The 18,616-nt window shown below is 27.2% G+C and overlaps 2 protein-coding genes across 3 annotated transcripts; both read left to right on the forward strand.

Annotated features, from left to right (window-relative positions):
* Nucleotides 1–4,821: 4,821 nt before the first annotated feature.
* Nucleotides 4,822–7,352, forward strand: LOC114123906 (reticulon-4-interacting protein 1 homolog, mitochondrial-like). Its single transcript, XM_027987044.2, is given in 6 exon segments — nt 4,822–5,043; nt 5,046–5,246; nt 5,314–5,537; nt 5,616–5,813; nt 5,904–6,016; nt 6,714–7,352. Coding segments are annotated over 6 exon segments (1,314 nt in total). The 5' UTR covers nt 4,822–4,895; the 3' UTR covers nt 7,144–7,352.
* A 438-nt stretch (nt 7,353–7,790) lies between these two features.
* LOC114123905 (reticulon-4-interacting protein 1 homolog, mitochondrial-like) lies at nt 7,791–16,626 on the forward strand. Of its 2 annotated transcripts, none has more exons than XM_027987043.2 (6): nt 7,791–8,414; nt 10,028–10,485; nt 12,013–12,242; nt 12,328–12,525; nt 15,054–15,166; nt 15,620–16,626. In XM_027987043.2, exons 2-6 carry the CDS (start codon nt 10,281–10,283, stop codon nt 16,023–16,025), a joined length of 1,152 nt encoding a protein of 383 aa, XP_027842844.1. In that variant the 5' UTR covers nt 7,791–8,414; nt 10,028–10,280; the 3' UTR covers nt 16,026–16,626. The 2 variants fall into 2 exon arrangements, with proteins under 2 accessions (XP_027842844.1, XP_050059065.1); XM_050203108.1 differs by lacking the exon at nt 7,791–8,414 and adding an exon at nt 8,452–8,702.
* Nucleotides 16,627–18,616: the final 1,990 nt, after the last annotated feature.

Consider the following 18,616-nt stretch of genomic DNA (forward strand, 5'->3'; position numbering starts at 1 on the left):
TTACCTAATATTTTGCAAGTGATTTAAATACAGCTGAACGATCCAAGGCTTTATATTAATGCTAAAAAGAAAAGTATATATACTCTTACTTATGTAGGTAATTATTTTTTTAAATCGTGTAATTTATCTTTTTGTTTTTATAACGCAAGCAACGGGTGATTAGTATAATATTTCATTGATTAACAATTTTAAAGAGTACCTACGTACCAATGTTTATCACTATTGGAGCTATTTTATGATTTTAATTTTTTTTATGTTGTAAATTGGCGGTTGACAATGCATCTTCTACACGTCTACACCTCGTATAAATCGTAGATACCTACCTACAATTAAATATTTTACGACAATGGAGTGAAGTTCCGAAATATTTGTCTTTTGTAATTGGGTAAAATTTGGTTACTTAACTTAGCTTAACTTGTTAGTTTGAGTGATCTTTGTCAAACTATTTTTTCTATATTGTACGTTTGTAAGACGGAGACTACATGTGAAGGTGAAACCTCTTAAGAAAAACGTTAATATAAAATATTTAATCGAACTTTCATCTATTTATTAGCTTTTGTTTTCTTTTTTATTAATCTCTCCTACTCAAGCCAATGCCATTCTTGTCCTTTCAATTCCAATTTCTTAACACAATTTTGCTAGTAATTTCCAATTATCAAGATATTTATTACCAATAACGAGATGACAGAAAAACCTATTGTTCCAGCTTTCATAGGCATTGTTATTTGTACCTATACGATTTTTTTGATAAATTTATTATTCTATAATTTTAATACAAATAATGGTGGTATTTTTCTTAAAAAATCCAACTGTTGCCTAGTTTTCCGGAAAAAATGCACTTTACCATCCTATGCAAATTTTTCGTTTTTTTCTCTTTTAAACTTACTTATATTAACTATTCAAGTGCAATGATGCAATCGGAATTTATCAATCGGACACCCGGACTTAGGTTAAGAAATTATGGCCTTTGGATGTTAGCAATTTAATATAAGTATTTATTATATAGTGACTCTTCGCATGCAGGATCAGTTGTCAAACTCGGTGGTCAGTTAAATTATAACAAAGTAGAGAGGTACCTACATAGTGGCTCCCTTCGCCTTCCTAAGTAGAAGTAGCTAACCTGGTGTAACTATGACGATGAATTAAGTGAGAACGATACATACAATAATTAGATATTATATTGTATGAAAGATATTTATAAACTCATTATATTATTATTAAATATTATTTATTAAATGTATTTGGGTGTTCTAATATTTGTAAATCCAAAATTAACTTGATTGTTCCGCGCGTAATCAACTCGGGTAAGTATCAACAATAACCTAGGCGTAAAAATAAATTATACTCAATAATAAATGTAGGTAAGTTTCAAGAAACAAAGAAAAAAATCGTGAAAGACGTGATTAACGTAGGTCAGGTACGGGTAAAAACGCAAAATTGGTAATTTCTAAAGGCCATATTGTCCTTCGAAGCTAAGTCCGACCGATAAATTTTGATTGCATTATTGTTCTTAAATAGTTAACATAAGTAAGTTCCAAAAAAAAAAAATCGAAAATTTTACATAGGGTGGTAAAGTGCATTTAGCCCCATTTTATTTAAATAAAATTATCGTTTAAATTCGTGTTCTTTTGGAATGAAATATGTACCTACCTATAACAGATAAAAACTTCAGAAGCCATTTAATACTGTTGTTAGGTTGTTCTCTTGTGAATACCAGAATACCTATATGATGACCAATTGACCACCATCATTAAACTATTAAAAATTAAAACTTATTACACTATTACAGTCACTGCGCATAATTTTAAATATTTATTTTATTATTATATAGCCCAAAATAATTGAGTTTGAAACCATGAAACAATCATATTTACACCGCGCGTCGACGGTATTGGCTATTAGGTATATATTAATTAACAAAAATTGTAAGTATATTATATTTTATGAAATTATACAAAATATGCGATATTTTTGGCAAAAATAAATTCAACATAATATCGTATTCCTAATAGAAAAAATTATTAATAACAGGTACATATTATAGGCAATATAAAAATTATAAAATACAACTAGAAATGAAGACTGAGACTGACCTACAGAATAATTTTTGTATTGGTACTATGATTTATCATTGATTTAAAATCAATTACGATAACAGTTACTACTCTATGACGAGAATACGAGATTTAACCAAAAGTCAAAACCCAGTAAAGTTATTTAAGCTAGTTATTGTTTATATAATAACGCTTACATTTGTTACAATAACTGTTTTTTGCAAATTACAATACCTACCTGGCTACCTAATATACACACATTTGTAGTAGGTACAGTACTAGGTATTTAAAAATTCAGAAATATTAAAAGCATTTAAATTATGTATTTGAGAACTTATAAATATTTTAATAGGTACTTTTGCTTGAATACTTAACAATAAAACATTATTGTTTGTATCGATCTATTAACTATTCGTTTATTAGTTATTCATATATTAATTAATAAAAATACATGCCTTGTGGCATATGAAAATCATATAATATAAATAGATCAAAATATTAGATGATATTGTATTATGCATAAATGCATTGAGCTTTTGAGTCTTTGTAATGAATTATGTTCAGAAATTTGCTGAATGAAATAAATGAGCATAACCTAAACATATATACAATATACTCATAATGTTATCTGATTTATGTATGTTATAATGCTATATAGTTTTATATTTATATAATGATAATAATGATATAGACTATAGTAGACGTAGTATATTGTACATATTATGGTGCAAAATCATATTAAGGTACCTAAGCACCTTTTTAAGATTAACACCGATCGATACAGTTACAGTTCCGATGAAAACAATGTATACAAACATTATATACCTAAATAAATAAAATCGAACTAAAAAAATAGCTAACAAAATGAAATATTTAAGATTTAACGGTATTTTTTTCAACAAGTAACCATAATGTTATTTAATGTTATTACTTATTACTCATTTGTTCCCATTCAAGATGTAGCTGCACAGCAGTCAGTAGCACACACTGATTAGGTAGGTACGTTAACTGAACGACAAACATTTATACCTTTTGGAAATTTGCTACATTTTAAAATGTAATTTATGTAATTTATAAATAAGAATGTAACTAAAAAATAATGCTCTAACATTTATAGGTTAGTCACATTGATTAATGTTCAAATAAATAATAATTTAATCTTCATTAAAACTAATTTCACTATTTTCGTATCTATCACCTGTATCATCATAATTATATAGCTATTTATCACGATTCAAGTTTAAGAAACTAATAAATAAATGCATATAACCTTTCATGTTAACTACCAAAGAGTTTAAGAGTCTATACATAAAACGAAAATATATATTTTCTAAAAGTGTTCTTACTGTTATTATAATGATAAAATAATCGAACTTTATGATTTACAAATACATGAGATATAAATATCACTTTATTCACATTAATTAAAATTTAAATCGATCCGATCTGTAATTGATATAGGAAATTAGGAACACATCATTCTTCATACAGTTCTGATATGCGTTAACTTTATTATAATTGTGTGGATTAAATTTGATTTATTGGTCGGTTCAAAGGAATATTGCTGAAATTACAGAGTATATTAAGATATTATTAACTACTATCTGTTGCTCATGTAAAAATAGGCAATAATTTATGTGGTATATGTAAACAATAACGATAGGTCGTACACTTAAGTACCAACATAATTTATTATGTTTTAATTTTTTAATCAACTTATAAATAGGTACCTATTTCAATAAATTATTTTTTTTTAACAACATAAGAAGAGAAAGAAATCAAGAGACCAATTGATATTGCCATATTGGTCAACTTTTTACGATGGTCGATGAATATACAATACGATTATTGACATGCTAATAGCTAATATTATAACGAACAAATAAATGTACAGTGCACAATGTACGTATAAGTACTATAGGTAGTAGGTAGGAACTGCATGCAGCATGCTGTACATTTGAACATTTGAAGATTTTTGAAGGTACCTACCCACCGATAAAACGTAAGGTTTTTAATTAAACTTGAAAAATCTTTAACTGTTTGCAATTTACATTGGGAAAACTATATCTGGACACGCGGTAGCGTGTCAAACCATTTTATTGTTATTATAGTGTTTTATTCATATTATAATGTCATTAGATATCACATAATAATATAATAAATACTTTAATCAGTATAATTACACTAATTAATTACTGTATACAGTACCTATATAGGTAGGTTATTTTTATATTTGAAAAAACTCATTTCTGATTTCTGTCTTCATTACTGCACAACTATACGTCTATAATACCAATAAGAAGTAATATAAAAACGTCTTCATAAATATTCCTGAATACGCATCATAATAAACACCCATTTCGGTATAGTACCTACCTACTTTTAAAGTTATAACTTATATTAATATATGGTCTAGCGGCGCCACTACGTCCGTAGATATGGTAAGTACATAATAATATTTTAATATTTATGGAAGTAGGTACCTATATATTAAGGAATGGGTAACTAATAATAATTTCAGAGTTTTATAGTGTAATAATATTAATAATAATAATTGCTTCGATAGTTATTTGTGGTTACGCAACGAATAAAAAATGTAATAAATTATTTATTTGATATCATATTTAATTATAATACGAATACGTTAATTTGTATTAGGAAGAGACTTTAATTGCTGAAATTAGAGCGATTGAGAGTAGTAAAATGAGAACGAGAAATAACAATAATAATAATCATTATAATAATATTTTGCACCCGGTGTTGTGATAACCGATTGATAACGGTCTGAGGGAGCACCATCAGCACAAATCCGGTGGAAATTGAATAATATAATATATCATTATGTCTAAATCAAACACAATATTTTCATTAGTCTTTCGATCATTTCCAATTTCGCCGTCGAGGAACACGTTCGTGGCTCGGACAATTCGACGCCGTACATTTACCTCCAGCTACAGCGCCACAGCCGACGACATGACTGTTGACATACCTACACCGATGACAAGTCGGGAACGACTCCAACTCAAACTGCTTGGTCATCGAAAATGATTGCTTGGCAAGCTCACTCATACAACACTGTCGACGATTTGGTACTGACCAGCAATGCTCGGTCGCCAACCATGGTGGAAGCCAATGAAGTGTTGGTGCGCGTCAAAGCTTCGTCTGTCAATCCACTCGATGTGCTCATGGCCGGTAAGTGGTGGAAAAAGTGTTGTTCAGTAGCATGTGTACTGTATTTTTGCGGTTTCACGGTTTTTAGAGGGCTTTGGTCAGGTACTGTTGGGCACCATTCGCCAAGCACAGCAAATGTCCTTACACAAACCTGTTGAGTTTCCATTAACTTTGGGACGTGATTTTTGTGGAGAAATCATAGCCAAAGGGGTCAAAGTCAAGAGCTTTAATGTTGGCGATGTGGTCATGGGTGTAGTGCCACCCTTCCAACAAGGTTGCCATTCAGAATTTGTTGCCGTTCCCGCAGGTCTGGTACGGTACAAAACAATATTAATCATAGATTTTTAACAACTAGTATCCATTGTTTTGTGACTAACAATGTTCTTTTAGGTAGCTAAGAAACCAGATCATTTAACTAATGAAGAAGCAGCAGGATTACTGTACACAGGCATGACTGCTTGGTCTGCGTTGAAATTATTTGGCGGCTTATATGTTATGAAAGCTACCAACAAAAATGTATTAGTCATTGGTGGATCTGGGGGTGTTGGTAATTGTGCCATACAATTATTAAAGCATTGGGGTGCTAAGGTACTTAATAAATAGTCTCAATTTTTATTAAAATCTATTAGTGTTGAACATATTATGTAACTAAGTTTTTTTACAAAAATTTTAAATCAGGTGACTACTACATGTGATTCAACTGCCATAAACTTAGTGAAAAGTCTTGGACCTGATAATATTATAGATTATACAGCTAAAAATGCAAAACAACAGTTAGAAGAACATGGAAAGTATGTATACATTATTATTATAATATTTATAAATTAATATCAAGAGAATGTCATACCTGCGTTGTGTTGTCTCCATCCTATTAATGTACAACATAGCAATTTGTGTTCAGCAAAATCTATCTTAATGTTGATAGCTTTAATATGAGAGTAAATTTGCCTTTCATCAAACTTAAAGATAATAATATGATTTAGGATATATCTCATAAGTTTTATTAATATTAATATTGTAAAGTGAGTTATAAAGAGCATTTTAAAGTTTTATAATTTTATATACCTATTATTATTATTATTATTTACTTAAAAATTATAATATTAACAAAACTCTGATGAAATGCCCTAGATTATATTCTTATCAATAATAAGTAAATTTACTCTAATATTAAAGCTAACAATAAAAAATGGATTTTTCTAAACGCAAATTTTTTATTATGCTGTACAGTGTACATCAGTAAGACGGTAGCAATAAAGCAGGTATGGTATCCTCTCAATATTAGTTATACCTATATTGAAGTTTAATATTAATATCAATAATATAAAAAAAATATTAAAAAATTTTGGTAACAATATTGTAGGTAGTGTTTGAAATATTATGTTTATAAATTAATTTGATTATTTTTCAATATAATTGCAACTGAATACTTCTAAAAAACTATAAAAAAAAATATCTTAATTACATTATTTTTATTTTTGTTTTTAGGTATGATATAATCCTAGATGCAGCTGGAATATCATATAATAAAATTGGTTCTTATACACCTTTATTAAAAGAGTGGTCTTATGCTGCATTTATTACACTTCGTAGTCCCATTTTACACAATACAGATTCATATGGCTTTGTAGGGGGTATGTTTAAAAATGCAATTGATCTTCTAATTCCAAACATTTTATCTGGAGCAGTATTCAAAGGTTCTACAATTCGATGGGGTACTTTTATTCCTGTCGAGTGTGGTGTAAAAGAACTCGCTAAGTTAGCTGAAGAAAAGAAAATTTTAATTCCTTTAGAAAAAACTTTTAAATTTATAGACCTTAAGGATGCATACAAAAGAGTACAGGAAGGACATTTAAGAGGCAAAGTTATTATAACTTTTGATAAACCTAGTATGGATAAAGCTAGATTAACTAATTAAGTGTTATTTATTGTAATTAGATTCTCTTTTGATGTTCACCATAATGAATAATCATCAATCATTATACACAATTTTGTTATCTGTTGATAGTTTTAAAATTATTTGTTTTCATGAATATTATTTTTCTAAGAAATATTCCTAATAATAATAAATTAATATTAATGCTGTTATATTAAATTGTTTGTTAAAAAGTTAATATTGTTACCAAATTATTATTAGTTTTGATTTAGTTCTATAAAAAAAAGTGACTTAAACCATTTAAATTCTTCTATTATATTTTTAGATTTAATTTTCTAATTAAATTTCAAAAATATAACTCAAACCACTTAAATAATAAAAATATAAACATGCACATTACACAAAATATATAGATTTTACAATTATTATAAATATTTTAAATGAATAAGTCATTAATAAATCTGTAAAATGGCTTATCAGTTTTAGGTTGACATTTATTATGAACATAAACATTTCTCTTATATACATACTGCAATGGGCACTAATTAAAAATATTAAAATGTTAAATAATGGTTCAAAAACTACTATAGTTATGGTATTTAGGTATTAAGAGGCTTAAATTTGTATTTCATTTGTTATTATATTACAATAATTTAATTATTTCATTTTGGCAATATTCGACTTTTAAAGGAATAAATATAGATAAATCATACATTTAGAATAAAGTTTTTTTTTAAATCATGGTTAATTTTTAATACTTTTAAGCTGATCTGGGTAACATTTTTATGTATCAATATTTAATCTTAATACTATTAATCATTATCTCAGTAATAGATTCACATGCACGTTATAAATTATTACATTTAATGATGAGTACCCTGTCATTAATCTAGAAGTAAAATTTAAAATATATCTTTCGCGTTTAACCACGAATAGGTATAGTAGGTATTAACATTTTTTTAAATCACGCTAAGAAATATTCTTTTAAAAATATCATTTTTTTTCAGATCATGTTTACAGTGGTTAAATGAATATATTATTTATTATTAAGTCATTGGGCTAGGTAGTTAACCCTGCGTGTTTGCACTTTTGCAGTTTTTGAGTACCGCGATCTCAGAAGATGTCTTCTAAGATCGAGTTGCGTACAAACTGCGTGTTAATCTTTTAAAATTGTTATCACACTTAATCGTTATCAATGTATCATATTAAACATTTTGAATTAAACATTTTTGAACAAAATAAAAGTGTAAGCACAGAATAAACAAAATTTGAATTTATCTCATTGATTGGAGATTTTTCATTTCAACTTACATGTAAGTTTGTTTTAAATCTTAAATTTTTTCTCCGACAATGATAAATTACTAATGGTCATATAGAATATAGATTATAATAAGCTAATAAGCATAGGTATACAATAATGATCAATAAATATCTATACGACCGTACTCTAATTTAATTACGTAAATTTGTTATTGTTATTTTGGTTGTCATTATCCGCTTATCTATCATTTAAAGTCTAATATAAATTTAAAATTATTATAATATCAAGTTACGTATAGGTACCTAAAAGTGATTAATGAACCAATCTGCAAGATTCATGGGTAACTATAAACTAAAGAACTAAGGAATCATTAGTTCACTATTGTTTTAATAACCATTCAATAATTTATTTATGCAATAATATTATCATGTTTCATTTGAAAGAAGTACTGCAATAGTACTTTTATATACTTAATAATATAACAATAAGTTTTACGAGAAAAATATTGTGATAATGCATATCATATATTTCAAGTATTTGTTAATTTGTTGTATTAATTTCAACAATATCTAAATATTAATATATTGGTATCTTAATATCTGAATATTATATTGTATGTATTGGGTATATTGGTGTATATGAATAATATATTATTATATAGTATGATTGACATTTGACAATAATTGTTTTGTAAATGATATACCTACCTACCTTATTTCATGGTCGTAGTGACTTGTAGCCCTCATATAGTCATATACTCTTATATATTTGTAATATTAATAATATTATAATTATTATAATACTACTTACCTAATTATCCACGTTACCTACATTTTAGCTTTGAATATAAGTAGTATGGTTTAGATACCTAGATGATTAATATAATTGTTGGAATTTTTTATTTCATGGGTAAAGTGATTTTGTTTTAAAACAACATTTAGAAATTACAAATAACTATGTCGTACCTACCTATTTAATATTACTTATTAGCATATTATCTTAATATTTGTCTCATTTATTACTTAATTATTATAGACTGCTCACTCATATTCAGTTTATCAAAAATTCAAAAATATAACACTATACCTATCTACATTTTATTGAAAAATAACAAAATATTATGTAACACAAATTTAAATACAATATTTTATAAACGTTAATAATTGTTACCGACATTTTACTGATAGTGTTTAATTTACATGTTTCTATAAATAAATTTGTTACAATGTGATTATTACCCATTAAATTTTATGTTGCTATTTAACCTATAGCCTATAGGTAATAGAATTGTAATTTGTAAAGCAGCAACAGGGTGAAATTATTTGACCAGTATGCGTATATTATCGTACATAGGTGTATCTAGTCCGTTTTTTATTGTAACTCGTAAATACTAAATACTAAAGTAAATAGTAATAACTAAGTGTTGAGTTTATAATACAAATCGATTCGTCTCTAATATTATCTACAAAGACGATTGTGAATGTGACGTCACTTATCGAAGTTAAATAATTGATGTTAATTCGTAAGTACGAGCGCTGCTAATAGTGTATACTAATCTAGTAATCTATTTACAAATTACAATATTATAGTTGTTTGGTTCACCATATAGCCGTGGGAGTGTATAGCATAATATTAATAAAAGTATATTATTATAATGATGTATAGGTACGTGCACGAGATTTCGTCACTACCACTACCACCGCGGCCAACACACAATAATTATTCGTTGTGTGATTCGTTTTTTCTGTCTGTCCGCGGTGTGAAATAACAATCTCGGCGTTGCGTTAGTATAGCGTGCGACCTCATCCGCAGTTCGACCTCAGGAAAAAGTTTTGTCGTTCTGTCGCGCTCCTCCACCGTTTGCCAACCACAAGTCGTAGTTATAATTTATAAGTACCTATTAGACATTTATAACGATATGACGAAGACAGACGTTTCTGCCGCTGACGGTGGACGGACATGGCCCGACCACATGACGGCTTGGCAAATCGACACTTATGCATCGTTTGAAGAATCAGCCGTGCTCAACGAAAAGGCCGAGTTACCCGTGTCCCTCGGACCCAAAGAAGTTCTGGTGCGTGTTAGGGCGTCGTCTGTCAATCCCATCGACGTGCTCATGGCCGGTAAGTAAGCAGTAGGCACAATATGTATAATATAGTCTTACTTATATATTTACTTACCCAATGGCGTATTTAAGGTTTTTCCGCCTATAGGCACTTCCCGATTCGCCACCTCAGCCCCCCCCCCATAATTCCTAAAATTATTTATAAAACATATTTAAATACACAATTTGTTGTTTTATAATACTATATAATAAAAGATACATTATTAATGAACATAAATTAATTACACGTAATATCTTTTATGAAATTTAAAAAATTAATTATATTTAACAATTTAAATTTTTCTTCTGCCTAACCTAATCTACTGTTTCGTACTATGTTGCGTATGTGTATAATATAGTAGGTGCATGTAGATATATAGCTGTTTAATTTTGAGCGAACGAAAAATTAGTTAAATTTGATTTCATATTTTCATCAAATGAAAAATACTTTTTATAATTTTGTAAAAAAAAAAAAAAAATCGTCAAATTTACCGCCCTCCAATGTCGCCGCTTTTGGCCCGGGCCTATAGGGCCTGTGCCTAAATACGCCTCTGCAGCTTAAACCTAATATCCATTTAGATTAACTATAGACTATAGTCTATAGTGTTGGATTATAATTATAAAAGGTGTACCTCATTATAAATTATATTACCTAAGACAATATCAACAGCAGTCAGTTCCATTTCAGTTAATCGTCACCAAAAAAACTACATATTATTTTATAGTATATGATTATACTTATATATATATTAAATTAATTACAATTATATAATGACTATGAGAATATCACGTAATATAATGTCGCAATTGTAGGTAAAAAGTGGACAACAAACAAATTAAAAACATTTTTTAGAATATCTTATATGTGTGCTGAATTTCTTTATAAATTTAATTAATATTTTAAATGTTGGTAATTTGTGTTATTTACTATGTCCTTACACTTACCGAAAAATCTTTCGAAACTGTAAATAAGTATAATATAATTCATTAAAATAGAAAATATAATGAGGATATATGGAGTAAGATTTAAAACGATTTCCGAGGTGGTTATATAGCGGCTGTTAGACGTGCAAATAAATACATTGTACATTTGGTAATCCAATAAAGGTATATACTTTTGATTCTTAAATATATTTCAATCAAAATTAAAAATTAGTATTCACTATAAATTTATCTAAAAAGATCTTATTTTCCAATAATATGGTGAATGTGTGTATTTAAAATTAAAAGTCTATCGATATATCATAATTCATAATATATATACATTCTAGTTTTAAATAACTCTAAATGATACTATTCATTATTATACACGAAGTTACTAAAATAAGTTAATCTATGTATTATATTATATTTAATCACGTTAATTATGGAACATGTAGTCTTTATATAAAGTATATAAAGTTATTAGTTATTACTATATTATATGCAGTCACTTAACACTTTATGACTTATGATTAAACTCTTAACTTACTCTATTATATAGTAGGTATCGTGCGTGCGTTTTTATTATACATAAATGATAAATGATTGTGGTTTTTATTTATAGAGGGTTATGGCCAAGTGCTTATGGGCAGGGTCCGGCAAGTGAAAAAGAAGTCGTTCTTCAGACCTATCGAATTCCCCTTGACGTTAGGACGGGATTTCGCTGGTGAAGTAGTTGCGAAAGGAGCCGAAGTCGACTCAGAACACTTGGCCGTTGGCGATGCCGTTCTGGGTGTCGTAGCTCCTTTCCAACTCGGCTGTCACGCCCAATTTGTCACAGTTCCTGTAACTCAGGTAATGGTCATTGCCTCTCGCTGGTGTTGGAAAAATGCTGTATATTTGTTATAAATTTTAACAATTGCACTATATTGTTGTATAGGTAGCCAAGAAGCCCGATTGCATGTCCTATGAGGAAGCTGCGTGCTTATTGTATACAGGCCTGACTACGTGGTGCGCCTTGACGTCGGCCGGTGGCCTAAACGCTTCAAATGCTGCCGATAAGAACGTACTAGTAATTGGTGGATCCGGTGGTGTCGGTAATTGTGCAATACAAATACTCAAGTCGTGGGGTTCCAAGGTACTGTATAGACTCGTGAAAATTAATACTGCATTATGTGTAGCGATTTGGCCAAATAAATACTACATCTTTACAATATGTGATATGTGTACTAGGTATATCTATATTATTTTTGTTGATAACTTAAATGTTACACAATGTTTCCCATAAGTTTAAAGTTGTTCAGCAATTTGGAAGTATCGAAAATGCAAGTTTTTTAGCATTTTAGTTAAATTCTTAAATTAATTAAATGATATTTAAATTGAAAATTCGTGCAATTTTTATTTTAATTACTAATGATTGAAAAATTATTAAATTTTATTAATTATTAAAATTTTTCGCACACATTATTTTTACTAGAAATAAAAATTTTTTTTATATATAAAGCCATATTATTGATTTACGAGCGTTTAATTTTAATTTTTGAATATTTTTAATTATCTAAGTTAGTTTTCTATTAATTTTTCTCTGATAAATTAATGTATATTAATATACTAGTAATATAGAAATAATTTGTTCAAAGTAATGTAGCCTGTAGTCTGTAGGACGTAGGTAAATTATTTATTTATTTATTCATACCTACGGAGGCAGGATTACTAATATGTATTTTATTTATACTGATATAGTAATGTCTGACGCATGCAAAATGAGGACTTAGCTAGTTATGATATCAAACTGTAGGAATACTAAACTTCAAACTGCAAACAGATAGTGACTAATGACTATAACCGGTATTATTTTTAGTTTTCACAGTCACAGTAGAAGCTTTATTTTATTCAGCCTATGATATTAAGTAGGTATCTTATAATATTAGTTTTCCCTAAGGCTTTAAAGCGTTGCTCCTCTAATCAGCTTATCAGTTATCAGCAATCAACATAGGCCATACACAATTTAAAAACATTGCAACATTTGCAACTAATTACCATTCAAATAATTAACGAACCAAACGATCACAAATCTAAAATATATTTTTAATTTGTCAATAGCTATTAGGTTAAGACTATAGGTATCTATAATAAGTTATAACCATTTATTATATAATATTACCTAAACTAAAGTAATATAATATACTATACCTATTATATGTCTATATATAATATACATTAATGATTTTAATTCAAATAAATTTAATCGGATATTTATTTTTCGAAATTTTATTGTTTTTGTATGTAACATTTGTGTGATGGATTTTAACCTATTTAACATAAGTAGGTTTTTTCAATTTTTTTCCATTTATTACCTTCACTTAATACATTTTATTATGTTCTTGGATTATTCGTGTTTTCTTGATGTGCGTTTGATATTGGTGCTTCTTTAATCAAATCAGTTTTTAAAGAATTGAGTGGCTGTGACAGTTGCTTTACCTCATACTTAGATGTATCAATGTTTTTTTGCTCTCCAGAATTTAAAGATTTTAAAGGGAACAAAATTTGCAATAACTTATTGCGGATTGAGCTGTATCCTGGAAAGCATACGAATTGATTTTCTAGTATTGTTCGACATTTTTCGCATTTCCATTTTTTATCAAAATTACTCATTTTTACACACGGAATAAAAAATTAATTACAGTAAAGATAAACAGTAGAAACATACAACTTAACTAATTCTATAGTTACCATTAAAACTTTAATACCTTTTTAGTATTATTATTATTATTATTATTATAAGAATAAGTGCCAATACTGGCCAACAACTTAATTAGAAATATTTTTATATAAATATTTATAAATAGTAGATAACTCAATATTTTATTATCCAGCTAAATATGTAGGTATATTTAACTATATGTTTTGTATTTGTATGTCAGAAGATAGGTATTTTATAATTAATTTATATTAAGTATTAAATTTTATCAAAATTTCAACTTCAAACGCTGATATATTAAATTTTCTTTTACTATTTACTATACTCTTTAATTGTTTTAATGGCAACTAATGAGAAACCTTGTACTAAACGTTCAAATGTTTTAATTGACACTAAATATTTTTGTCAACACTTTAAAAAACTTGAAATTTCTAAAATATCCAATGCCTTAAACTATTTGAAAAAGCAAAAAAAAATGTTATTATATGTTTATAAAATTCTAATTTAAAAATTTGGTAAATCAAGTTTCTCTTATTATTTTGTATAATAAAAAAAAAACTCAAATAGGTACCATTACCATCAATTATATAACATTTATAACTATTCCATCAATTATTTAAAATAACTAAGTTCTCTAAAATGTAAAACTCTTAAAGTACCTATATAGGTGTCTACTATTTAGACCAATTTTATATTTCAGTCTATACTCAGTATTTTGTACTTGACTTTTATTGGTAATTTGGTAGCAATAAAAACTCGAAGTCGAAGTAAATAAATTCATAAATAGCTAACTAAAAAATGAATAAATAGGTATACTTTAATTATTAATAGGTAATAATTATAGTTCAACTATAGTTAATATTGTACAATACGTTTTTCAATTTACTTAAATTAAAATTATACATTTTAAAAAACAATATCTTTTGAATTTTGAAATATTATTTATTATATTTTTTATTATTTAGGTAACTACTACATGTAGTACAAATGCCATAAATTTAGTGAAAGAACTTGGACCAGATAATATTATTGACTACACTACCGTAGATACGCAAAAACAATTGGAGCAATATGGAAAGTATGTAAATATAACACGTTTTTTACTAAGAGTATTATTAAATATCCATAGGTGTGCACAAGGGGGGAGGGGGGTGCATTGCAAGCAATTGCACACTCTTCAAAAAATTGTGTCTACTTTAAATTGTTAATGAAAAATTGTTAAATTACATATTTAAAACTGATTATTGAGAGTAGGTTAGTAACTATATATAATATAATATATAAATACAAAATGACATTTTCAAAATATGTAGATTAATTTTAATGTATTATCTATTTAGTATTTATACTATATTATATGTACTTATTCAAACTATTTTAGGGTAAGGTGAATTGAATTAAAATTAAAGTATTTTAAAAATTTAAACATCTATCACAGTGACCCACGTAATACCTACTAATGTACCTACAGCAGAACTATTTACTCACTAGCCCACCTTTTTTTGCCATTGTAATATTAATATTTTTATAGATACGACCTGATTTTGGACGCGGCCGGGATACCGTATGAAGATATCGGTGCCGCGTACGCACCACTGTTGAAACCTTGGTCGTGGGCAACATTCGTCACCCTCCGTAGTCCCGTTTTGCGTAATACGGACTCGTATGGCATGGTATTCGGTATGTTGAAGAACGCGTACGACCTGGTGGCTCCTAACGTCTGTTCGGGGGCTGTGTTCAAAGGCTCCACGATCCGATGGGGATTTTTTATGCCTGTAGAGCGTGGCATAAAGGAGCTAACCCTCCTAGCCGCGGAGAAAAAGATTACCGTCCCAATCGACAGCGTTTACGGGTTTGCAGACATGAAGAAAGCGTTTGACCGGGTAAAGGCCGGACACCTCCGAGGCAAGGTGGCCGTTAAATTCGACGAAAAGTGACGGGAACGTCGGCAAAAACTTCGAATTTCAGAACTTCAGTTAGTTGTAACGATTATAGTATTACATTATTATTATAATCATTATTATATATTTTTATATTATTATTAATAATACATTTAGTTCGTTGGTGTAAAATCCTTTTACATTTTCCTAATACATCCCTATACCGGCTATATCCTATAAATTTAAACGATTAAATTCTAAATAAAATGTATTTATTTATTTTTATACACTATTAACAATCATATATTTTTTAAAGTCCAATGCTTACGTCATATGTATACATCATTATGTATTGTGAAAAACAAAAATATTGTGTAGAAAATCCTTTGATTTGATTATTAGCAGCAGTGGAGTTTATAAAACCTAGATTAATCATCATCAACATTTATATTAATAATTTAATAAGAAAAATAGTTGGCATGATTGACCCCTGACTAATTTGTAAAAATAAAAATTTATACTTATTATTCTATTGTCTGAAATTTAGTAAGTTAAAAGTCTTGTTCATCAATATGTTATTGATTTTTTTTTCTTTTTGTAAAATTATTGTAATTTTCATGTATTAAAATGTGTACTTATGTTGTTGTTTATAAATATACTTTATGTAAATTTATTTGATAAATACCAGCTGATAGTAAGGAAATTATACTAAAATTTCTTAATAATTAAATTTGGATAATGTAATAAAATGATCTAAGTTTTGTTTGTATAGGGTTATACTACACATAATCACAGTTAATAACCACCATTTTTCTACAACATACAAATTTGAAATTTAGAAATTTTCGAATTGATTCAATGGATTTATAGGTATTATTTTTAATTTGAATAAAATTCATAATTTGTATCATGCAATTTGTTTAACTAGTATATAGTCAAAGAAACTTTAAAAAGGAATAAAAAACACACAAATAAAAATAATTAACAGTCAAATTCAGAAATATATAGATAGGTACAAGTTATGCAGTCTAATATTTACTTTTTACATTCGGAATATGGTAGAAATAGAGTATTATCAAATCGTATCATATTATTAAATCTTTCTATTCTAATCTAGACTAAAGTCATTTAAAAAATAAAATTGTTACCTATATACTGTATCATACTTGTTAGGTAGATTATGTACCATTAATTTTGCTAATTGCATCGTACATTTTTGTAATGCTTTCATAATTTATTATTGACTGAATAATCGAGTCATTGACTTTAAAATAGATACATATTGAATTGTTCAACATGAAAATGTACAAATTTAATACATATCATTTTACATCATACAAAATAAATAGGAAGCTTGATATAACATTAAATAAAAAAGTTAATACTTTATTTATGTTATTTGATATTTACTAGTTACATAAAATTAAGGTAATGTAAGAAGAATATCTGAATAAAAAATAGTAATTTGTAATAATAAATATTCATTTACTTATAATTAAATGATAAACTAATAACTTTACTATGAAAAACAAACCAAAAATATCCTCAAACATTAAATAATAATAACAAAAAGCAGAATTATATTATAATATACCCATTGGCCATGATATAATATTTGTTGAGAGTATATGAACCTCAGACATTATAATAATCAAATTGTAGTATTTTATATATAACTTGTTAATATCATTGTGACTTTTTGAAATGCTTTCACAGGTATTCCAATTGGGGAAGTTTAACTCTCACAGAACTCATTCAAACTACAACAAACGTTAGGCACCAAAAAAGTGTGTGTTTATGCTTAAACCTTAATGCAGATGTCATCAATTTGGCCTGTGGATTTATCACAATATTATTAACCAGGTCATCATTGAGTTTAAAATATTTCACATTAAAATATAAAAGTTGACAGATATAGTGAAATCAATTTCAACACAACCATAGTCCATTGAAAATATTTGCGTTGATTTATGGTTAAATGTATTTCTATCAACAGTATTGCATAAGAAAAGATAAAAATATGTGTTGTGTGTTATGCTTTACATTGAAGAGGAATACATTTTGTATTGTTCAGTCAAATAACACAAATATTTTGACTAAGTACTTTAAAATAAACTAATCTCTTAAACCAATAAATAATAGTAGGCAATATTAATAAAACACGTTTGTATTATGAAAAATTTAAAAAATAATTTAGTAATCATATGAACAATAATATTAAATCAAATCAAGTAAACGTAAAAAGTATAAATAACAAAAAAAATTAAAAAATCATCTCCTTTAAACTATATATAAACTAAATAGTAATAATAAAAATTAAAATAATTAAGTCTCAAAATGGTTTGAGGTAACATAAATTTTATAGTGGTCAATAAATTAATAGTTAACAAAAAAACATTTAAAACAGAACAAGTTATTTAAATTAATACAATCAAAAACATGCAACCATAATAGATTTTAAATATAATTAACACAAAACGACAAAATAAAAACAAATCAAAGTCTTTTAGTTACGTAAAATAGTAATGTTACACCAATAATAAAACAATAGTTAAAATAATCCTATTGATAAGTAAAATTCAAGTCTCTTAAGCACTGAATTATTAAGTTAACAAAACAATAATTTTGAATACTATAACAATTGAATA

The sequence above is a fragment of the Aphis gossypii genome, chromosome 3 (assembly GCF_020184175.1).
Source record: "Aphis gossypii isolate Hap1 chromosome 3, ASM2018417v2, whole genome shotgun sequence".
Lineage (NCBI taxonomy): Eukaryota > Metazoa > Arthropoda > Insecta > Hemiptera > Aphididae > Aphis > Aphis gossypii.